Below are 24489 nucleotides of genomic sequence, written 5' to 3'. Positions count from 1 at the left end.
ATTCAGAAAAGCACTGAATTTTAAAAAGCTGTGTTGCCAAGGTTTCCAATTCCCCCCAAGCATAGAGGTGAAGAGTCAGAAATCCCCCAAAGCATAACAAGAGGAGTCTGAGCACGTATGTCTAGAATATGTGATTAAATGGAAAAAAGGGAAACTGGTTAGAGAATTATGACCAGTTAGCTGAACTCTTTGCATTCATTCCTGACCACATACACTCAGATCAGAGCAACCAGCTGGGATAGACTCTTGGGCACCGTGTAATAGGCAGATTCCTATGTCCAGTCCAGGGAGAGAAAACCATGGAGGGAAGAACCAAAGCCGGGGGTGGAGGAAAATCCCAGGCACCCACAATCCCCATTGCATGATCACAGTTATAGGTCTTTATATAGGAAGAGAGTTCAAGGGAGCATTATTCATGTGGCTCCACCAACCACATGGAGACTGCCCTAACCTGGGGAATCCCAACATCAGCCCAAGCAACTGCAACTACCTTAGATTTGAGCCTGAAGGGAGCTGGTAAAATCTGTACTGTCCACCTCATTGGAAAGCCAACGAAAAGCTAACGGTACCAGGGTGAATGGCAGAGCATGCCAAGCTTGGAGAGACCAACAGCCAGATTACTTGGGGCAGAAGAGACCTGGTATGGGAAACATGCTATCTGAGAAATACACAAAACTCCTTCCACAGGGAAAGTTGAAACAACTACTGGCCTGATAGCTAAAGTACAGTTAGAAAAATCTTGCCTGAAACGGGCTACTCCAGCCTTATGTCTTGCCAATCCGAAAACAATTCCACACCAGCAAAGCAACCTGACTAGTGACCATGCCAGAAGTGAGCTTCACCATCCCATTTCCTCCTCCTCGCCCACCCAGGACTGGATCGTGGAGACTGTAACCACACGAGCTATGCACTTTGTGGCATGAACATGCCTTGGACGAGAGTTCAACGAAGAGAAGTGTCCAACCCCCACCACTGCAACAGGCATTAGCGTTTGCCTCGGCAGACGCTAAAATCTTGGAATCTCCCAACCCCACCCAGCTCATTTTCACCTGCAATTCAGTGAGGACTTAATCCAGATCTTCAAAGGCGGAAAGGTAAAAGAACAATGCTATCCACTCTTATCGCCACACCCCACAGAGGAAGTGCATCACCACTCGGATCACTAACCTCCTTCGCTCCCGGGCTTCTCCAGTTGAGTCCGTTCCAGTAGTCGACATGGCATTGGCAGATGTAACACCGTTGGCAGTGCTGAGTACAGTACGATTGGTGATTACACCTAATGGAGTGCTAGCAGAGAGGTTCTCTGTATTTTTCTCAACAGTAGAGTCCGTTTGTTGCTTGTACGGGGCTCTGAAACATACAAGATATAATGGGATACAAAGCGAGTGAACCTGATTGACTTAGAGACCCAATGTTTTCAAGGACACATTGTATGCAAGGAACAAGTTTTCCCAATTTTCTGAATACAATGGCATGGAGGAATGGCATCAGAACAGCATTTTAAGGCTATCTAGAAGAATGTGCAGCAGGAAGAAATATTCCAGACATCACTCCCGATTGTTATAGAAGTGACTGGAAATTATCAGGGGGATTTAACTGGTCAATAAGCAAGACGAGGGATGAGCTCAACGCTCCCGCAACTCAAAAATAAAACCTCAGTTGCCCCAGAAATCACACATTCTGCAAAGAAGAGCTAGCTAGAGAAATAAGGGTACCACGTTAATCACAAGTCAGGAAGCAACAAGGCTAAAATTGTGTATGCAACCTGAACATTGTGCATTGTTAAAACAGTCTGCCCGTAGTGTCTACACTTCAGGGGTGGGCAATAATTTTTAATGGGAAGGGGCACTCAAAAATTTTGGAAAGGGGCTAAGGGCCACACTCTTCCAGGATATGAATGGAGGTGGTGCGGAGTCTTGGATGGAGGTTGGGTGCAGAAGGGAGCTTGGGGTAAGAGATTGGGGTACAGGAGAGTGGGGTCTAGGAGGGAGTTTGGGTGAAGGAGGCAGTTGTGACCTTGGGCAGGGAACTGGGGTGCAGGGTTTTGGAACGTGACCTAGGGCAGGAGGGGGTTGTGACCTTGGGCAGGGAACTACGGTGCAGGGGTTTGGTTTGTGATCTGGGGCAGGGGACTGGGGTTCCAGATCTGGGAGGGGGTAGGGGTGTAGGAGGGGTGCTGAGGGTTGGGGTATGTTGAGTGGGGGGGGGGAGAAGGATTGGGGAAGACGGGGTGCCAGAGGCAGGCACAGGCCAGGAGACTTACCAGCCAGCAGCCCAACTAACCTGCCTGATTGCAGAGCTAAATGCTTGCAGAACTTAAAAAGTTTCTCAGCCTGCCTGCTTGCACGGCAATGTGATTGTGTGACTAACTGAGCCAGAGAGGAGGGGGCATGGTGCTTCATGTGCTGCCTGTTATTCAAACAGAAAGCTCCCATTGGCTAGTTTCTGGCCAGAAGCCAGCCAATGGGATTGTGCTGGGGTTAGGAGTTGCACATGAAGCCTTCCCTCCTCTCCTCTGAGCTCACAGTTTTTAAAGACAAACAGCCCTGCAGCTGCTTTTCTGAGCGGTGTGTGGGGCAAGCAGGGAAGCCTGCCTGGGGGCTCCCTGCTGCATCCACAGGCCAGAGCCAGTGACTTGGAGGGCTGGATCCAGCCTGTGGGCCACATTTTGCCCAAGCCTGCTATACTTTCATATCCTCTCTCAACTGAAATGAGTCATCAAGAGCTCATTATATAACACGACTGATTTCCAACCAGTTTTAGAATTCAGAACCTCCAGCCCCCGAACTCTGTGTCAGTTAAGGATATTAAGCATTCTACTGTGTTCTCTGAATGAGCCCCGTGCCCTTACCTGGTATACTGGCGGATGGATGCAGTAGTGTTCGCACTAACAGATGTAGGACAGGAAGAGGCAGGTTGCCACTGGGTGCCCAATGAGGTAGATGAATCAATGGTAGTGGGTGAGGTAGCAGATGTATTACGATTGGCTGAAATGTAGGGACTGTCAAGGTCACGACTTCTACCAAATGAAGCGCTGTAAAATACCACAAGATCACGCCCTTCAGTTCAGCACATGGTTAACCAGCTGCTGAGCATCGCCGGCCCTTCAAGGAATATTTTACTTCTCAGCAAAATGAACGCAAGAGACCCTAGAACATGAAGAGGTCAGCGATGACACTCCGGGCATCTATAAGTGATGGAATGACGGCCCTGCTGTGTAAGTCCAGGGAAGAGGACAGGGAAGTTCAGAGAACAGGAAAACGTAAGGAAAATCTTGATCCCACAGCACCACTTGCACCCAGAGTGTTCTTAAGCACTGGAGAAAGGTGGAGACAACAACAGAGGATCAAATCCCTTAACCCAAGGAATGGCTATAAACATACGCAGCGGCTGCCTGAAATTGCCTGCGGTAAGTCCCTGTTTCTTGATTATAAGTTTGGTAAACTTAAGAGTTTGGGCTCAAATTTTCCATGCAGGATATCTGGCTATTTTTGGAACTTTTTGGAATGGTTCAACCACGTACAAGAATGAGGCTAGGGAATTACATTTTGCCATGATTAAACATTCTTACCACTATTTCACTTCAGAAGCCCTAGCGCTGACATGCTTTGAAGCTGGCACTTGCAATGCGACAGAAGGTGGATTGTGTCAGTGATGTTCCTTTTGCTGTTGAAGAAAACCCACCCAAATTTGGCTGAGTTAACAAGCTTGCCCATGATCCAGAGACATGGCACTTGCAGCTAAAATCTCTGTAGATTCCATCCTCACTGAGCCCCTCCGGACTCTGGTTTTTCTGAACTTCATATGTATCTTCTCCAAAAAACAGTGTTATGTGCGCTCCATTCCAGGACCGTACAGCTGCTAAACTCTACTGAGCATGTATAAAAATAAGATTTTTCCACAGACTTCTAACTTGGCCAAACTTGGATAGATTTCCTCAGAAACAGCAAGAGGCATATCCCCAAAGATCAGAGTCCATTCTGCAAAGCACAAGGATGCTGAAACTTTTTATAAAGTTTTTCTAATATTGACAAAACACTTGCTGTAGTCTCACTCGAAAACAGCTGAAAGTTTTTAAAAAAAGTCATCTAGAAGGCAGATACCTCATATGCAAAATTGCTGCCCAAATGCTAAACTTTAACCAAAGTTATAAGCAACTGAAAACAGGGTCTTTATTACAAAGGAAAGCGTTAGTCAACTTTACACAGAAGACGCTGTTGGCTTTCCCTGTGATAAACTGGACCCTTCTCCTTCATTTTGTGCAAGATGTCAAACAATTCATGATGAAACCTGAAACTGACATAGTAGTCCGTGTACAATTGAAAAAACTATGTTCACTTGTGGAATAGAAGTCCAGATACTGGCAAGGAAAATGATTAACAGACTGAGATGATCAGGACTGTACAGATCCATTCCTTCTCTAAAGTAATGAATGGTATAAACAGATACCGGGCACTTCTATTAACCTTCAATATAAGAAGAAGAGGACATTCAATTAAACTGATCAAACACTTCTCAGAAGCAGTTAATTTGTGGAATTCATTGCAATAAAATATCAGGTAGCAGACTTGGCAGAATTAGACATTTCCATGCACAATGAATGCTGTTTGCACTGTTTTAGCCATGTTGGTCCCAAGGTAGTAGCAAGATCAGATGGGTGAGGGGAACATCTTTTACTGGATCAACTGTTGGTGGTGAAACAGACAAACTACACAGATTTCCTCATCAGTCCGAGAAGGGTACTCAGTGTCACAGCTAACTACAAAGTGGAACAAATTGTTCAGCATAAGTAGTTAAATTACAAGATCCCTCCATATCTGAGTTCAGAAACCTCGACCTCAAAAGGAAACCCTGCACCACACCTTCAAAACTCTGGGAGCCTGACCAAACACTAAAATCATCGTCATAATAAAGATGCTGGATTTATCAAACGCTTATCTTTTGCCAATAGAAGCAGGTCTAATAAAACATACTGCGTCGTCCACCTTTGTCTTATGCATCATGAAAGCATTTTCTGTTCTATTACATGGGGCCATAACCCATTCCATATTTTGGAGACTCTCCTAAGTATGAGTGTCTCAGAGGAAAAAAGTTGCTCGTATGAGCAGGTTACTTCATTTCAGGGTATCTGGCATCTGCCTCTGAAGTTTCAACTTGCTGTCAAAGGATGCTTGACCTGTTTGATTTGCTATGTCAATTCCTACATGTTTTCGCATCAGCAGTTGATCTGAACTGGACTTTTGAAGGTCAGTTTGCACTCCAAAGATGGAAGTCTTATGGCTGGTTGTCAGCAAAGCTCACAGAGAATTGTTTGATCACTGCTGTGCGCACCCAGGACGGATTTTTGCAGGGCGACAGTGCAGTGAGAGAATGACATTTTCAGCATCACTGAGAAACACTCAGTCATTTGCCAAGTGTAAAGAAAATCTTCTGCAGTGATACTAGAAACAACTGTCTGCTCCTCACTAGCAGGAAAGACATTTTCAGCTCCGATGCAGAGGACAGCTGGTGTCCACCATGGGTCCATTTGTAAACAGAGGAGCATTTACACAGTTTAAATTAACCTGTTTGAGAATAATTAAAGCAACAAGTGTATGGGAGATTCAGAGATTAAGAAGAAAAACCTGAAGTCTCAACACGGAGCAGTCCTCTATTCCTCCTTATACCATACTGAAAAATTATGGAGATTTTCCCCTTAACTACATTAAAGTCCATTTGAAAGGCCCACCCTAAGATGCAGGGAATTTATTTTACAATCAAATAGAGACTTTTCGGTACCAGGAAATTAAGCTTCTAGTGACAAAATTCTACCTTATGTGAAAATCAAATCGGGTTCCCTTCCTCATGCTATATGCTGGTGTATGAAACTAGAGTCTCTTATGACCTATAGGTTTTTAAACACTTCATACAAGATCTATAAGTAGTTAGCATTTGTGTCTCCACACTTCACAATGGAAGGATGTTTAAGATTACTGTACAAATGGATCACAAGTTTTTACATGGTGCCCAAGATGATTGCTTTGGTTTTTGTAACCCCATCACGCTGCACATTACTCTTATCATGGGAAGGTATTCCCCATTCATAGGAAAAACGTGACCATGTAAATTCAAAAGTAGAGAGGGCTGGCTAAAGCTTCAGCTAGTGCAGGGTTTCCCAACCTATGGGTCCGGACCCAAATATGGGTTGCCATTAGATTTCGAAAGGGTTGCCAGGTGTCTCCCCAGGTGGCTCTTAAGGAGCCATTCACAGATTTTTTGAATTGCCTTGGGTCACCAAGTCTTCCTGAATTGTCAAAATGGGTCCCATCCGGAAGAGGTTGAGAACCACTGAGCTAGTGCCTCAGAATTCAATCATGGCACCATAGGATAGATTGGGTAAATATTAAATTGGATACATTTGGGATTAGCTGAGGCACAAAGCAAGCAAGTTTTAAAATCCCAGCAGAACTGAGGTTGTTTAATAATGTTACTGACCTGAACCATTTCAGCTAAGGTGACAGCATCTATTATTATGTCCAAGACAATCTGGCTGCAGAGATTGACAGTCAGACAGGTGGAAAGTGAAAGCCTGCAACCACTTGCCACCTGTCTGACTGTCAAGTGAGACAAGCTCACGCCACTGGCTTGTGGCATCCAATCCCAGGATAAATGTGAAGTCACTGAAATGGAACACTGGCTCATAAGAAATGTCTCCTGTTTTGAAAATCACCTCTTTTGTATGAGTAACTCCATTCGCTCAGCAGCTATATAGGAAAAGGCTGAGCTTTACCATCACCCCCCTAAATACTAGAACACAAGAAACACGGGAACAGTCACAACAAATCTTCCTCATCCTATATATTCAGACTTACTCTACATTAAAGGACAAATGATTCACTCTGAGGATCTAGCAGTTGGCAAAAAAGACTCATCTAAAAATTAAACTATCTTGCACTAATGAGCAGTGGTGGTTTTATATTCTGAAGTTTTAAGCAACACACTTGTGAAATGCCAGGCCCACAAACAAGGCAAGTTCAGGGGTGAAATGGCCTCCCTTAGCAAGTTTTCACCCTCTCCCAAGTGACCCATGAGGCAACTCTAGAGCGTAGCATTTGTCCTAACGGACCGGTCCAAGTGCAGCCAATGCCAGCTATATCACAGGAACCTGAACCTTTCCCTTTCAAAATAATGGACAGACAAGTTGGGAAAGCAGTTTTTCTTCCCAACTCGTCTCCCCATCCCCCCAGCAGAATGACTCCTGCCCAAAAGCTATTTTTCTACTGCCAGAAGAAACAGACTATGGTTGGTTGATTCTGAACACCATTCACAAGTGTGGCAATTAATGCACATAATGCTGGAGCACCAACATTCCTCTTGTCCACGCTGCTTCTCAAGTTCAAGGCCAGCAGCAGAAGAGAGATAAGGAATGCACCAGGCTATTTTTGGATAGTTATCCAAAGTTGGGCAGAAACACGCACCACCATTAGAAACGGCCTCCCAACACTTACAGTTTAGTACCCCAACAACTGCATCTTACAATCCCATTACTGCACCCTCAGCCCAAGAAGAGTTTTGTTTAGTGATCTAACCCAACTAGACAGATAGAATTGGTGAAAAAGTTTGCATCTGAAATAGGCTAATACGATATTTAGAGTAGAGCCCAACTTTATAGTCAGCGAGAACACAAGTCTCAGAAGACGGTGTACAACGAAAAGGCTAAGTGAACCTCGCTTTCCCATACCCAGCAGCAAACAATGAGGACACCAAGGCCAGCCACACTAATGCAGCACTAAGACAGACAGCAGCCAGTCAGAAGCCTGGATGGCTTGTTAAGAACTGAAGTTGCTTACTGAGCCAAACGGATTTAAACATGTTCCAGGCTGTACCTTTTCAGGTAGGTAGATACGTAGGTGGAAGGTGCACCAGTCTGGGGGGCTTCGTTTCCCTTTGGTTCATCCCGCCACGGCTGTCGAGTGTAGGAGCCACTCCTCACCAGGTTAACAGCAGATTCTCTGTGGAAGCAGGAGAGAGGCCCAGAGGAGTTTAGAAAGACTCTGGAGCCAAGCAGTTTGGGTTTAATCACACTGCCAAGCATGAAGATAAGCACGGGAGTCTCAACATCCAAGGGAAAGAGCAAAGAGCCTTGGACAGTCAGGCAATAACACAAGCTATTTTTCCAGTTCTGGTCCCGATTCCCCACAGGGATAATGGGATTGTTTCCCTTAAGAGTTAGCTCTGAGCTCAAGTCCCTCACTCCCATGGTGGTAGCATCTTGTGCGTCCCTCTTGCCAATTACAGGAATCAGAATCTATTTGTAGAATGAGCTAACATGCTTCAGAACTTCAATGTTTGAAAGAGTTACTGGATTTCATGCTATTCACACCGTTTTACTTCAAGCCCCAACCGGATTCCATGAAGCACTGATCTGGTTTGTGTTAAAATAATAGTACTGGGAAAATTGTGTTGCACCACACAATGCCACTACCATCGGCTAATATAGCCTGATCCTTCTCCATCTTAGATGCCGCAGCAATCAGCTGGGCACGCTCAAACACACACAGCTGTACCAGTCATCCCACCTGCAATTTCAAACCAACTGTCTGCTAAGGTCCAAAAAATGGTGGCAATTTGAGACTGACGCTAGAACACGACAGGCAGGATGTAACAAGAACAGCTGTGAAATTGTTTCTCAGAGCTTATTTGGTGCAGCTGCTCCACAATTCTAGTTCCCGCTGGCTGCAGAAATCCATCCAACCTCAAATTTTACTTCCTTTAGGAGGACACTGCCAGGAACCCACTGGAGGCAGCATTTCTTCAAACTATCACTTTAGGAGACAGATGCTACACTGTTAAAATGGAAGCAGTAGCAGGTATGGGAATCCTAACAAGAACTGAGGCCCACTGTGGTAGGTGCTGTACAGATTCACAGCAGTCTCTCTCAAATTTAGACTTGCTTTAGAAAACCTACGCAGTACAGTGATAGAAATGTAGCCGTGTTCGTCTGGTGTAGCTGAATCAAAAGACAGGACTATGTAGCAATTTAAAGACTAACAAGATGGTTTATCTGAGGAAGTGGGTCTGGCCCACGAAAGCTCATCACCTAATAAGCCATCTTATTAGTCTTTAAAGTGCTACATAGTCCTGTTTTACGCAGTACAGGTTCAACTTCTCAAATCTGAGACTCTCCAGTCTGGCAACATTGGGACCGGTCAGGCCCTCACTCAGGCTGTTGGATCAGGGAGGTCCAACATGCATTGCGATGGAGAGATGTGTGGGGCCTGGGTCGCTGCCTCCTGTAGCTTTCCTTGGCTTCAAATGGCTAACTGCACCCGATGGGAGCCACAAGGCTCCATCGCTGCAGAGCCAGTAAGTAAACAAACCGGAATGGCCTGTTAGCAGCTCTCTCAGAGCAGGCCCATGGCCCACTTTGAGTAGCACTGGTTTAGGGAGCGGATACTATTACCTATGGAGGGAAGGGCCCACACTAAAGTAACATTTCATAAAGTGTTGTCAGAATTCGAGACAAGGGCCTGGGGGTGATGAGTGAAAAGTATGAAACACGGAGCACAGAAAAGGCATTTCCAATGGTGGAATTCCAAGAGACTCTTCACCAGAATAAAATCTGAGCCTTAGACTCAAAGTCCCACCTGTTTTCCTTTTCTTCTATGTCACCCGTACTGCTTAGTCTTCTTGGGGCTATTGGGGCAAAGTAGTTTTTGCTGTCTTTATCCTGAAGGAAAAGAACAAAAGTATGTCAAGCTTGTGGAAGTTATGCATTCAACGCATCTGAATTACAGCACGTCTTATCTTGCTACTAGAAGTGAGAGTCCGTTTTTAAATGTTTCCAAAATTGCCAGTTTTCAAGACATTTGCCCTAAGTTAAAAATTGTCCTGGAGGAGTCAGCCTGGAATTACTTCCAGAAATACCCCCAAAAGCTCTGTTTTCTACACCAGGAAGAACTAGTGGGTAAAATCAAATGGGATGGAAAAGAGGATGTGAGGAAGTTACAGTACAATAAGCAGACATCGCTCAAATTTACCATATGTCCTTTAGAGGGTTAGCATCCACCTTTAGCATGCTAGTTGCCAGAGAACTAATTGAGAGCAGCTTCCAGATTAAGATTGTGTGTATATGGGAGGCACATTGAGGAAGACTTTAAATCCAGATCAGCAAAATACGTACTTTGAACACAGCTCATTGGCTGGATTAGACATTGCCTTCTAAAGTATGCGGGATGGCAAATTAGTTGGAGATTGCTAGGTAGGCTCTTACTCCTTTGTAGGTAAGACCAATGCTTTGGCTGAATACCAATAATAGTGCATGAATTACCACCACGCAAAGTAAGGTGGTGCACTTTTCAAACCAGGAGGAAAGTATAAACTGTAATAAAGGATCTGAACACACATATCAATGGCACAAGAGAGCTGCAAGAAGAATCAAAGGGGTATTAAATTATGAGGTTTATGAACTAGCGGTTAGTGGAGGGAAAGGAACCATACAGAAGGGCAAGCACCTCTCAGATGGGAGGCACTATAAAGTGTTTGCAGAGAAACCAAACCTTTTCTTTGTTGTCTAATAATGCAGAAATCCGGGGACTTGATGAAGAGCGGTAGATGGAAGAACCCCTTTCTCTCAATGCTTCACGGGAAGCAGCTTCGCTTAGCATATTGTGGCTGCCCGTTTTCCGGAGACCTAGCCTCCAAGAGGAGGGAGATTCATCCTTTTGCTCCTCTGATTTGTTGAGCAAACTGGAGAACTGTGGTGGGAAAAGGGAACAGTGGGTAGGAAGCTAGGGTACTAGTATACAATTTAACTTCCCAGAGTTTTGCCAAGTAGGTTCCATTTTAAAGCATGAGATTCAACCAGGTCTGTGGCGATCATTGACACATGCACACACAATTCTAACAAGGCTATAGAGGGGGAATATAGTGCGATATAAAAGATTGTATCAGCATTGTGGTTAAGGGTTCAGGACTCAAGAATGGCAGAGGCACACGTGACTTATGCAGCTCATCTCACACGAGTGCAAGTAAATGTTTCACATCAATCACCATACTACCATGTATTCTGTACAGATTGCTGCCAAACCCTTGTGTGTATCCATTTCATTATGGACTTCGGCTATACAATCACACACTACCTCTCAAATATACAAAACTGTTTCATTACTTTGTTTCAGCCACAATTATGAGGCGGGTATCAACATATTGCTCTAAGCATGCCAGAGAGATCTAAGCAAATACTAATACAAGGCTGCAGCTACCGTACAGCATCCGCTTCAGTCTACTCATTTGCAAGGTCATAGGAGAGAGGTGTACCTGTGTGGTGCACACTTCTAGCACTGTTACAGTGCACGTTTACAATGGGATGGAGTTAGTTTGCACACAAGAACTTTATTCTGGCATTTTGAGATTTGGATATTTAATTCTACAAACCTAGTATTGTTAATGAGAAAAACTTAAACAAGGAATTGTCTAGCAGCACTTAAAGACTAACAAAACATGTAGATGGTGTGGGTACAACCCACTCATTCAGATGAGTGAGTATTAAAAGTCCAGTTCCAAAGTAATAGTAGGGGATGGGCTAGGGAACAGAAGAAAGGGGAAAGTCAGTCAATTAGAGTGTTCATGCTACAAATGAAGCTGATTAGAGAAGGTGCAAATTGTTCTTAAGTTCCCATTGTTTAAAAAAACAAAACACAATAGGCACTTAAGAACAATTTGCACCTTCTCTATCAGCTTCATGTAGCATGAACACTAATTGAACCCCCCCCCCCCCTTTTCCCTTCCATTCCCAGGCCCATCCCTTACTACAGTAAAACCTGTGTTATCCTGCATGCTTGGGGATTAGGGCGTTCCAGTTATCTAAAAATTCCGGTTATCTGAGGGTCCCATCAACCTAGGAAAAATCAATGGACAATAACAGTAAAACAAGTTTTTAATATTAGTAGTTTTGTAGTGTGAGGCAGTTGGTTTTACATTTCTATTTTGAGTTAAAGAGGATTAGTACTTCTGAAATAAAAAATTGTTGAGCCAATCATGGTAAACCAAGCCAGGCCAGTGTGTCTGAAGATGTGACAGTATTGTGGCTGGGGGCAATGCTGGTTAAAGTTTTCTGGTTAACAGAGTGGCATTATGCAGGTACACAAGGCCATATGGCTTGGCAGGAAAAGAGACCCTGACTGTGATTTGAGGTCTATGGCTGTGTCTACACTGGCATGAATTTCCGGAACTGCTTAAAATGGAATACTATTCCGTTTTCAGTTTTTCCAGAAAAGGACGTCTACATTGACAGGCTGCTTTTCCGGAAAAGCCCTTTTTCCAGAAAAGCGTCTGTGGCCAATGTAGATGCGCTTTTCTGGAAAAGAGCCCCGATCGCCATTTTCGCAATCGGGGCTTTTTTCCGGAAAAGACTACTGGGCTGTCTACACTGGCCCTTTTCCCGAACAGTGTTCCGGAATAAGGACTTATGTCCGAGCGGGAGCAGAATAGTTTTTCCGGAATAGCGGCTGATTTTGTACAGTAGAGTGTCGTTGCTTTTCTGGAAATTCAAGGGCCAGCGTAGACAGCTCACAGCTTATTCCGGAAAAGCGGCTGATTTTCCGGAATAAGTGGCCCAGTGTAGACACAGACTATGAGTGACTTATGAGGCTGTTCATGTCCTGAAATGAGTTCATGGGGCATTGCTGAAGTCGGGTTTTTTCGGTTGCTTCTACAAAGTCTACGGTTTTTGTAGGACTCAAAGTAGACTCTTCTCTGCCAGCAAGGCTATCTTTGTTCCACCTTTTGCTTCCAGAGATTCCCACGGATGTCAATCTCCTGATTGGATCTGTCCATTAGAAGCCATTCATTTGGGTAGGGGACACTGGTATTGCTGTTTTGATTCTTCTGGGCCACCACCACTGATGACCTTGATGTAGGTCTTGTTGCCAGCCCAAACAGTATTCTGAACTGGTAGTGCTCTGATCCCGCCAGAAATCTGACAAGCCTTCTGTGGGACAGATCAATTTCCACGTGAAAGAAGAACCGCAAGCCACATGTCCTTCTCCAGAGAGAATGGCATTGATAATTCCCCATGTGCACAGACTCAGGATTTGGGAATAAAAACACTCACCAATCAAAAAAGTCACAAAAATGTGTCTCCATCCTCTTTTTTGGAGACAAACATGGGGAGCAAAACTTTTTTCCTTGGTGCTGAGGTGGCCCTTGCTCTACAGACTTTCTACCTCCTAGCAAAAGACTTCCTTGTTAGGGTGGTCCCTGATGAGGTAGCCATTAAAAGTTTTAGAGGCAGTTGGAGAGGACATCAATAACTGTAGATGGTTCTCAAACATCTGGTCAAAAGCAACCTCTAATTAGGTGGACAGGGTTGAGTGTCTACCTAGGGCTTTGCACCTTTGGACATTTGCCTAGCAGTTTGTAAGGGTACTGGTGGCAGAACAGCTCATGGAGAGGTCTTGGCTCTCACACCTGGTTGTGGGGATTCCTGTTTCATGCTGGATGTAAATGCCTGGGAAATGAACATCATTCTGGAGCCCCAATGAGCACAGTGACTCCTCCACCTTTTTGTTAAAGACGTTTGATTCAAAGGCAAGTCTTCAATGGCATTCTGGAATTCCCTGAGGAACCGCAAAGAATGACGCCACAATTCATGCCTCAACCATCACCATAGCTCAAGATGCGGTCCCGGAAGTGTCCATTGCAAACTGAAAGGAACTCTTAGATATTTGTTTGCTTTCACAAGTGAGCAGGGGCGGATATACGGCAGGGCGAACGGGGTGGCCGCCCCGGGCCCCGCGCTTCAGAAAGCCCCGCGGCAAAAGGGGGGCCCCGCGGAATTATGCTGCCCAGGGCCCCACAAAACGGTCATCTGCCCCTGCAAGTGAGGGTAGGAATTGGACCCATCTACTGACTGAGTGCCAGTGAACACCAAGAACGTGTGATCATTTGTAAAACCATGCTTCACTAACAGGACCTGGTAGTTAGCAATTCTAAACTGGAGGTTAGTGGATGAAAATACTTTTCTCCCTAGATGGTCAAGGTGTTTAGCGCCATTGTCTGCAGGGCTTTGGAGTGGTGGAGATAGGCTGCTCAGAAAAGAGCAGGAGACATCTCTTAAATCCCATGACTCTAAGCATGGTCCTTCGTCCGGGAGGAGGCCCCAAGGCAGGAGCGGGCAGAGGGGGACTAAATTTTAAACAAGACTGAACACATTAGGAACTATACAGTACTATAATATTTACAGATATGAAACCAGCACAAAGGGAGCTCTGGACACAGGACTCGGACTCAGACTGTGCAAGAGTAAGAAGGAACAGGAGAGGGGGTTGCTCTGCACTTCTCTATATACCACAGCTACGAAGCACAAAGCGCTTCAGGGCCCACACATGGACCAACAGACACTGCATGCAAATGCTGCAGTTTCAGGCGTGTATGGAATATGCATAGGGACCAGCATGTGTGGCTCCTGTTAGCTACAGAGATTTAGCATCAGAAGAGGTTTAGGTCTGATCTTAGTAGCAACAGCAGTTCACTTCGGGGAGAGGGGTTTCACCTGTACCTCACTGTTGTAAGCATCAGACTGTACAGTTCCCTCAAGTCTGGGGCAGGTTATGGAACCTGGATGGCTCTTTAGATTCTGTGCATCAACACCAATTGCACTGTTGTCACATTCCTGTTTCTGCCCTTTGTGGCAATTTTACCAGTAGCTTCCTTAAGGGCAGTTTTCAATGAAGCTCTTTGTTGCAGTTACTTCCTGCTGAAAGGAACTAGCAGATCAGATGTGGACAAAACGGCTTCTGTCACCAAACAGGCAATGGGGGCTGTTCCCGGCCAGAGAACCAGGAGTAATTGTTAAGCAGCAAAGTGCTTTTTAATGGACCAACTTATTTCAGAGGGTGACATAATGGGAAAATAGCACACCACACAAAATTAGCCCCATTTGTGCACGTCCCAGATTATTCTGCTGTTAACTGTGCATCTTTGTTAAATCAGAGAGAGAATAGTATCCAATTGTAAGTCTTGCAACCTCTCTGAACATCAGTTTAAGAAAATCTATTCTCCAGCACAACCAACTGCTTGAAAGCAACAATGGGACACACAGTTGGACACCACGTCAATCCCCAATTCACTTACTTTTCTGGCAGAAGATGTAGCGAAGGAGTTATGCTCTGGTGGTGGTATTTGCTCAGTGATGCTAGGCCTGGATTCATGACCAGAGTGGTTGGCAAAGGACTTGTTCTTTCTCTCTACAATGCAAGACAAGTGGGAGGAGGGGCAAAAGGTGTTTGAATGCTGTATTTCGAAACCATCTCCTCTCTACCCCTGTGGTGCGCAAGCAAGCAAACCCCGAGTGTGTGGAATTATGGACCATTCTAGTTCCTCACACTCAATAAAAAAAAGCATCCCTAAGTCTACTCAGGGAACAAAAGATATTTCTGCCCAGTCCTGAGACACCTCTGTGGTAAGTGGCTACAGCTGCCAGCATCTATTTCATCCATAGCAGACAAACTGCCCCTTCTTTCCAGAGAAGGTTTGAGGCCTGACAAACTTCATTCATTAGATTTCCTTCAGCTAATCTAATTGCTCCATTCTATATGCTCAGTCTTACACCATGCTACGGCTTTTTGAGTTGTGTGCAACACCGTGGCCGCATATTTTTACAGAAATGGATTTTGAATATGAATAAGCAAATTGGGGCATATAATCTATCTTTAGAGCCTGTAATCCCCTGAATATGTATATTCTATTTGTGTGCATGGTATTCTTGTACGTGAAGTTAGAAATTCAAAATATAAACCTATTTATTCATCTACGTCTTCTAGTGAAAGCCATTAGTGGTACTTAAGGAACTTAATGGCCTGGTACTCAAGGCAACAATCTGTGAATAATCTTGTTTTTCTGTAAACAGGATTGTGATTGGACCTACAAATGGAGGTGATGTGGTGCTGGAATCCATCTTAATTTTGTAATTTTCCACAGGAGTGGGAGGAATTGAACCTGCCCTTGGGAAATCCTGTAAGGAATGGGCAACAAACAATGATGGTCTTCAGCTGGCTTCACAGACTGCTCCCCTCCCTAAGATGATACAGGAAAAGATCTTGAAATTAAAAACTAATGGGGGAGGAGGGAGAGAAGCTACTTGATCCAGGTCAGAAAAAAGAAGATCTGCTCTGGCCTGAAAAGGACTTTACCTGAAATAAGAACTAGGGTGAGAAATTATGATTTGTAACAACTTCTCCTAGCGTATTAGGCTTAGCTGGCATGTTTGCGAACTTACTTTGATCTGTTATCAATTGCAGTCACTTAAATCCTATTTTTATAGTTAAAAAAATCACTTGGGGAGGGGAGAGCAACAGCTCTGCAGCCCTCCCATTGATAAAGCAGGTGAACAACTTTACTAGCTTACTCTGTGTAAGTTTCACACACAGTAAGACAGATTTACCTGGAGTTTTGATTCCACTGGGGCTGTGCACAAGGGTCCTGTGTCAGGTCCCTGTGACAGCCTTCCCAGAGGTGAATTGTCCTCAGTATCTGTGTTGCTTTGCTGGAGGCTGTTACCCCAACTCTGTGCATTTGCTAGGAGAGCCCAGAGCTTCTGGGCCAGCAGAGCAGGATGATGGGGAGCTCCCAGAGAGCAGAGAGAAAGGCTCAGTGGTACAATCAGCCAATCAGCTGACAGTCTCAAGGGGGATCTCCGTGACAACCGGTCTCGATATCAGAGATTCCTCCACTCCTAGAACATAGCACTTGGTTCCAAGCACCTCATTCCATAAAGGACACAGGACATGCACAGAAAGTGCACAGAAGAGCAATTGACAAAGTCACAGACTTGAACAGATTGATAGATCTAGGATTAAAGCAGGGATATAAATACCTATTCAGCATTTTGTTTCGCCAGTTAACTTTAACAGGTTAACCATGGAGGGCTGGGTTCGGTGGGTGGGGACAGTGTTCCCTCTAAGATGCAGGCAGCACAGCTTCACAGGTGATTAATCAAGCCCCACCCAGTCAGTCAGCTCCATGCATAGAGCTGCACAGCTTAGAGGGAACACTGGGCCGGGGCGGGGGGGAGGAAGGGGGGCTGGCTTTGGCCAGCCTGCCTGTCCTACCGCACCATAGGACACTTGCTCCGGCCAACCTGCCTGCTCCAGTTAGCCCATCACCCCCCTACCATGGGATGAAAGGCATACAACTAGGAGTAATGGGATTGAAGTATCCCACCTAACACAAGCTAGACAATATAACATATGTAATATAGGTGGAAATTTGAACTAGCAAGGATGGGACTAGACAACTATAGATTATTTTGTCTCCGGCTGGGAATTCTAAGTAAACTTAAGACTTCGAAAACACAAAGTCTGAATTCCAGTGGAAAGACCTCTATGACTGGATTGGCTCAGCCTCTCCAATGTGCCTTTACGAAGAGGTAAATGCGAAAGTTGGCAAGATTAATAAAATACAATTGGGAAATGTATACAAAAATGTTAAAAAGCCAATGTCAGCTGAGGCTCAGCTGATTTTAGAAGCACATGCACCTGCAAATAGCAATTTGCACATTCGTTTGGAGCAAGTATGAATTTGGGCAGCCGAGGTTCTAAGTAGGACCTAAAATTCTCAAACAAGGCAAAGAGCCGATAAGCTCTCCAAGGCAAACAGTCTCCATGTTTGTTCAATGAAGCCCCGAGTGGGGCCTTTGGATGTTCCCAGTTCATATATAAAGATTGACTGACACTGTGTCTTGCAATGTTTAATGGCTATCAAACAGTGCTTTAACGGTTAGAAAATTTGAATAATTTGAATCCTTATACCCGTCATTAAATATCTGTCTGATGGCCCCCCACCATAATTTCCCACAACTGAAAATGTAAGCCGACATTTTAAAAAAAAAAATCCTGAAGCTTCGTAACAGACTATGAACGTTTAAAATTGATAAAAATAAATAAAATATTTAAAAAGTGATATCCTTGAAACTCCTAAAAAAGAAAAGCCATTCTGCGTACCTGATTTATAGGTGTTGCATTCAAGTTCTTGCATTGCTTGCAAGATCCAGGAAATACAAGACAAAGTTGCTACCTATTAAAAGTTCTTTAAACACATGGACTAGAATCCACATGACACTTTATTTACATGCTGAAAGATTTCATTGACAAAAAAAACTAGTTTTTTTCATCAATTACATCGACAGACTTTTTCTAAACATTCAACTCTGCCAAGTTCAACTTAGATCTTTCAGGCCCTTTAATTCATTGTACATCTTCAGGTTCGCCCAGTCAGAGCCCAAGTGATAGATCTTTTGCTGCAAGGTAGAATCCTGGTTGTACTTCTATATCTTCATGGTTTGACACTTAGTGCTCGCTGGGGGTAAAGACTTATTGATTAGCACACTAAGGAAATAGACTAAGCACGGTGCAGTTATAACACATAGCTACACTAAAACTTGGTCAATATAAGTCTTCCTTATTTTGCCTAGTAAGTTTAGCAATATATTTGCAGATTCTCTAAGTACTATTATCACCCAGTAAAATGCTGTCTTGTAGTTTTCTAAAGTCGGTGTTCAGAACGAGGATTCTAATCATCTTACATTATGAACACTAGGGGGACTGGTTTTCAGTTTGTATTCTGGGGATGAAAGACTAACAGTATCACAGGAATCTGTGGTCAGCCCTTCTGAAGAGAGATGGGTAAATCAGGAAGCACAGACCTAAATATGGTCACTTGACCAACACTTGCACCATACACATCCTGATTATGTTCCTAACTGAAACCCCAGAGGTGTTATGAAGAAACTGGGAGCCTGGAACGCCAGCAATTAACAGGAGCATCTCAAGCCTGAAGATTACATTATGCGCAGATCCAGACTAACACAGCTACCCCTCTGATATTATGTACTTAGTCAATCCATTATTTTTCAGACTGAAACCTTTCTGCACTAGTCCTGGGGAAATTCTGCAATTGATAAATTTGGAGCCATAGTAAAATTACACAATTCCCCCAGGACCAATATAGCAAAATCAGAAAAAGCTTTTCCTGCCCCCACGTGGTGATGGAATATTTAAATAGAACAGAAAACAAAGTTTCCATTTTCTACAGTTTATCTTTCCTTGAAAAAAAAAAAGATACATTTTTAGTCTTTTATCTAGGACAACAGCAAGTGGCTTTTATTGAGCGACATTACATTGATTTAGCTAGAAGTTCTAGACACACCTCTTTTCACTTCGTTATATTCATGGTGCAATAGCAGTACTATTTTCTCCATACATTGATAGGTTTTGAGTAGCCAGCTCGTTTTCCAATATTTTTACCTTTAAAAGGGGAGCACAAGCAAATAAGGCTGGGCTGGAAACTAACAAGAGCACCGTGTTACCCCTAAACACGAAACAATCACAAAATAAAACAAAAAGCAATGGATAAAATGAAAGAAAATCAAAAGCTCATTATCAGCCATGGGAGAGCCAGTAGCCATTGGCAGCATCCCTGAGCACAAATGGGAACCTAACAAGATCAGTTCCAGCAGACAGTGCACTCAAATGGTCACAGGTATGCCAAGCACGTGGGGTCAGCAGGATTTGGTGGCCGTACAAGGAGGAGGGGGCATGAGGAGGCAGGGCTGATCAAACAAAAACACAAAATTCCCCCCCCAAAAAATCTACCAAGTTTCATGGGGCTCTAACTAGAACCCAGCCTGAAGTTAGTGCAGTCTGCCATCCAACATTTCAAAGCATTTCACATGCTCATGAAGAGGGAAAGGCAGTATCTATACTATACAGGACCCACATAACCCGGTGCTGTCCTGACGGAAAGCTGATTGAGAATTTAAATTAAAATCCGTTCCCAGATCTTTGACACTTATGCTGACCTACAAGCCAGTAAACAAAAAGGAAAGTGGCCTGTTGAAACAACAAAGCTGGTTTGAAACATTTGACAAGTTTCATCCCTTTAGGGGCGTCTTGTGACGTTGTGTTAAAGGAAAGGACAGGGCAAGAACTATTACTTTTGCCAATTTGGGGTATGGAGATCAAATTCTAACTTCTCACCTACGTGTTAATCAGTTTTAAAATAAATGCAGGGTCAATGGCATCAGGCCTGCCCTTTTTTAACCTCACTATGCAGTTATTCACCATATGCTCTACCAGTCTATGTGATTTATTTAGCAGCTCTGCTCATCCGAAGAAACCATTTTAAAGGCTTCCAGCCTTAGAAAACCAGTGAGTGGGACTCCCTAGCTGAGGCCTCATGTCTTAATTTGCTATGATTTTAGTGCTGCATTATGCATTACCTGCCTCCTTTTCAGCATCTGATTCTGAAGCCTCATCCTCTTCGGCTTCCTCCTCGTCCTCAGAGCTGGAACTGCTCGATTCCTTGTTCTCCTCTTCTGGTTCCTGGGACTTCAGAGCATCTTCCTCATAAAGAATCTGCTCTTTGCTGAGACAAACAAGAATTTAAGGTGTGCCAACCAGGGCGAAAGCAAGCCATTTCTGACCTTTACTCTTAAGGAACCTGCAGATAATTCACTACATCCAGAACAGGCAAGCGTACAAATACCTCGTACAATCTTCTTCACCCCGATATCTCCTACCCAGGACCTGTGCAATGGGTGCAACTCCCAGACCTGCATCCCCCCTGCCGGTTGGGACAGCTCCCCTCAGCTGTGGAATTGTGGACTACAGTACCTCACAGGACTCCAGGGTATCCCTCTACCTGTGCTAACGGGTTCCAAGTGAGACCCTCAAGTCCTCAACAGCGGCTGGAGATGGAGACATACAGGGAAGACAGGAGTGGAGGAGATGCAGGAAAGACAAGGCTACACCAGCTAGTGTGCGTGTGTGTCTCCCACCCCCCAGGAGTCACTGCTCTAGAGCAAGTAATGAGACCAAGAAAAATTAGTAGGAGATGCCGAGCTGGCATCTGAAAGCTGCAACGAGAACAAATGCAGCATGACCTGTAGCTGGGCATGAAATAGCTGGTCCCTTTTTACATCAGGCTAGACTTTAAGATTTTTTTGGGGGGGGGACTTACTTTTTGAAGAGTCCACTTTGCAATTTGCCATTCATGTCAGCTTCAATTAGCTTGTTTCTCATCTCCTTCTCACTGCGCAGCTGTCAAAAGGAGCAAGAAGAACAGGAAGGCCACATTTAAACAGGCAGCATCAGCACAAGTTGCTCCGTACCAGTCTCAAGTCATCCCAAGCCTCATTTTGAGGAAGTGGCAGGGTTTTTGCCCTTCTAACGGCTTCATTATGGCTCAATTTGACAGGCACACACACCACATCATGGCTAGGAAGATCTACAAGGAAGTCACCAGGTACGTTGCATGGCAAAGCTCCGGCCATGCTCCGGGGGTCCCATGTTACTGGCAGATAGCGTCCGCCTCAGAGGCCCACTGTGGCCCTCCACGTGACATCTCTTCACTAGAGGCAGGAGCCTTAGCTTACTGAGCCATACTCCTCACAGTCTAGTTCAGAAGGGTTATTACCCCAACCTTATGGAGTCCTGATCTCCCTTCTCGGGTGCAGGTTGTGTGATGTCATGGGAAAGTTTTGGGGGAACCCGAGCCCGCCCACTACTCCGAGTGCCAGCCCAGGGATCCTAAGGCAGTGGCAACAGGCACAGTCACTGCCACTCTCAATCCAGCAGCTTTTCCCTGGGCTGATTACCCAAACAATCCCTCCCAGCACCTTTCCTTTGGTACCTGCTCAGTAGTACTCGGCTCACACAGCACTTCCTCCTTCCCGAACATCTCTTTTCCTTCCCTCACTTCCTTACCTGGGGCGGGGGGGGGGGGGGGGGAGGGGGGCGGGAGCAGCTTTTAAAGCGGCTCCACAGGCCTTAATTGGCTACAGGCATCTAATGAGCCTGCAGCTTCAGGCAAGCTCCAATTGACCCCAGGTACCTGCCTGATTATGCTGCACTAGGCTTGGCCCTTTTTACTCAGGGAAGAAAAAGCTGTTCGCCCAAGCCCCAGCAGGTCTTCCCTCCATTAGTGTGTGGCAGCCAGCTGGCCTGGGTCTGTCACAATTGTTACATTCAAGTAGCATTGCTCGGGAAATTCCATGGAAATCAGCAACAATGCTGATGGAGGGGAGTCCCCTAGGACCTTAAGGGTCAACTGTTTTTCCCAGATGTACTGTCCTGTCTTTTCAAGCACACGTACAGAAGTGGGGAGAGGGGCAGTTGTCCTTAAGTGTGAATTCCTGCAGTGATGGAAGCATTTTGGCCAAGTGGTTCAGAAAATCTCATCTCCATTAGGGATAGATAAAACAGCAGCAGCATGGTCATAGTCACGGTAACTCCCAGGAGCTAGAGGCATTTTTAGGTAGAGCAGAAAGACAATTCTAGCAGTGCTGCATGATGAGGATCTTTCTAAGCCTGAAAAAATCCCATAGCTTGGCACTCATGTTCATCAATGAATGCATCCTGGAATCCCAAAATGAAAACTTCCTAGCACAGGATTTATAGGGTTAAAAAACACTGAAGAACTCCAGGGTTGTGCGACTTAAACTAAGAGAATACTCCAGGCAGTCCTATAAGGGGAGACTGACTGGAATGACTATGTCTGTTCAGCAGAGGACTTCCTGCCGCCTTTGCTTCTTTCCAAGAGAGGTACCCAGAATCCCTCTGGACATGTAAGCAGCAGGAATATCCTGATGTCTTTGAATGTATGAAAACTAACAGTGAAGCATTTCGTGACTTAAAATAGAGCTACTCCTATAAGCATCAAGTGCCTCATTTAGCCCAACTTTAGGTGCATGAATGGAGATTGCCTATCTCCCAGAACTGGAAGGGACCTGGAAAGGTCATTAAGTCCAGTCCCCTGCCTTCACAGCAGGACCAAGTACCATCCCTGACAGAGTTTACGCCCCAAATCCCTAAATGGCCTCCCCAAGGATTGAACTCTCAACCCTGGGTTTAGCAGGCCAATGATCAAACCACTGAGCTATCCCTCCCCGCCAGGTGAGAACATCGAAGACACCCCACCATTTTTCCTGCCTGAAAGAAACATGGCTAGTTTCTTTAAGAAATTTGTGTATGGACTACTCAAATCTCAACACCAGTGACTTACACCAGGCAGTTTGAAAAAACACAACTTAGTCTTATGCAAGAGAATTTGTAGGTGCGTCTTTGTTTTTAATTAGGAGTGCTGTTTTCTGCATTCGGCTGGTTCACACTGCCTGGAGAAATGCCTGAGAACACTGTTTACATATTAGCTTAGCAATTCCCTTAATTTGCTTAGAAGCTGGCTCACATTAAAAACAGGTTGGAGGAGAGAAGATTCAACGGGGGGGACTGCTGGGCCACTGCCTTGCAGCCAGAAATCTAGACTTTCACTGCCCTAGTCCTCACAGTTGTAAGTATTGGTGTCACCAGCATGTTTTTATAGCTAACATTTTCTCCTATTCCACCATGTTAAACTGCATATGGGCAGTGGCTTGGGTTTTGGTTTGCTTGGATCTTGGTGACTTCAATGAATAAGTGGCATGCCTGAGAAGAACGAGGAAAGAATTCAGCTCCAGACCAATGCTGCAATACGACAACCTGCTTTATTTTGCTCTCAAGGCCCACAGTTTCTGCTAGAACTTGCTACCCACATCACAAGATTACCCACGATTTAGCGTGGGCTTGAAATGACTCAACTTCTCCCAATGTTGGAGTTCACATAGTAACTTGCAATTACTTCTCCCTGACCCAGTCTTGTTCTAAAAGACCATTCAGTAATAAACAGATCAGCTCAGAATACAGAGCAGTCTGAGGCCTCTTCCCTTGCATATCTACACGAACAGAGTTCTAGTAACCATAAGTGTGCCCAAATTGCTATTTAAGTACCTCCCAGAAAGACGAGATTTAGGGAGGATGGTGAATGTAAAGATGAACTGTAAAGCTACACTCAGAGTAGTCTAGAATTCCAGAGGTTGATAAATTATTGGCCCTCTTGTCATAGCGGAGTTGCTAGCCAATTGGTTCTAGAACCTTAAATATGCCGACATGCTTAATGTCTCCCAACCAACTTAAAAAAAAATGGTGGCACTTCGTTTCATGCCTCGTACGTGTACGTATGTGGATGCTAGATTATCCATGCATAGATAGCCAGTTAGAAAGCAAGGAAGAGGTCAGCCAAACACTCACCACATTCTGTTTTTTCTGCAGCATCTCCAAGTGCTCCACCAGTCCCTCATCAGCCACATCAAATGGTGTCTGACCCTAGTGACATAAGCAATCAGAAAACAAAGGCACCATTGCTTTGTTAATATGCGAGAAGTGTTCTTCACCAGCAGAGGAGAGACCGGAGCTGTTCCAGCTGCAGCAGGCAATCAAGAGACCCGCCTCCTGGCCTTCACTGGCTAGGAGACACAGAATAGGATGGTGGAGAAGACACTCCCCATGTCATTCTGCCATAGCCACTTCATTCCTACACTAGGAACATCCAGAAGCTGCAACCCATGGCCAGACTCACCTTCAGGACAAGTATGGCTCAGAGAATGAGGTCCCATGGTCAACTGGGCAGCAAGAGATA

General features: G+C 44.8%; 1 protein-coding gene across 6 annotated transcripts in view; it reads right to left on the bottom strand.

Annotated features, from left to right (window-relative positions):
- The window catches only part of PPP1R12B (protein phosphatase 1 regulatory subunit 12B), a 151488-nt gene that overhangs the window by 87528 nt on the left and 39471 nt on the right, over positions 1-24489 (bottom strand). For 3 of the 6 annotated variants that reach the window (XM_075910194.1, XM_075910199.1, XM_075910195.1), the window contains exons 6-14: positions 24102-24176; positions 20998-21077; positions 20258-20403; positions 15115-15227; positions 10539-10736; positions 9627-9709; positions 7866-7991; positions 2852-3034; positions 1168-1350 (exon numbers count right to left, since the gene is read on the bottom strand). In XM_075910194.1, the coding sequence (XP_075766309.1) occupies positions 1168-1350; positions 2852-3034; positions 7866-7991; positions 9627-9709; positions 10539-10736; positions 15115-15227; positions 20258-20403; positions 20998-21077; positions 24102-24176 (1187 nt within the window). The remainder of the gene's footprint in view (positions 1-1167; positions 1351-2851; positions 3035-7865; positions 7992-9626; positions 9710-10538; positions 10737-15114; positions 15228-20257; positions 20404-20997; positions 21078-24101; positions 24177-24489) is intronic. The other 3 variants (XM_075910196.1, XM_075910197.1, XM_075910200.1) reach the window with 2 other exon arrangements.

This window comes from Pelodiscus sinensis, chromosome 27, assembly GCF_049634645.1.
Source record: "Pelodiscus sinensis isolate JC-2024 chromosome 27, ASM4963464v1, whole genome shotgun sequence".
Lineage (NCBI taxonomy): Eukaryota > Metazoa > Chordata > Testudines > Trionychidae > Pelodiscus > Pelodiscus sinensis.
Note: the sequence above shows the minus strand (reverse complement) of the source record. Positions and strands in the feature narration are given on the sequence as shown.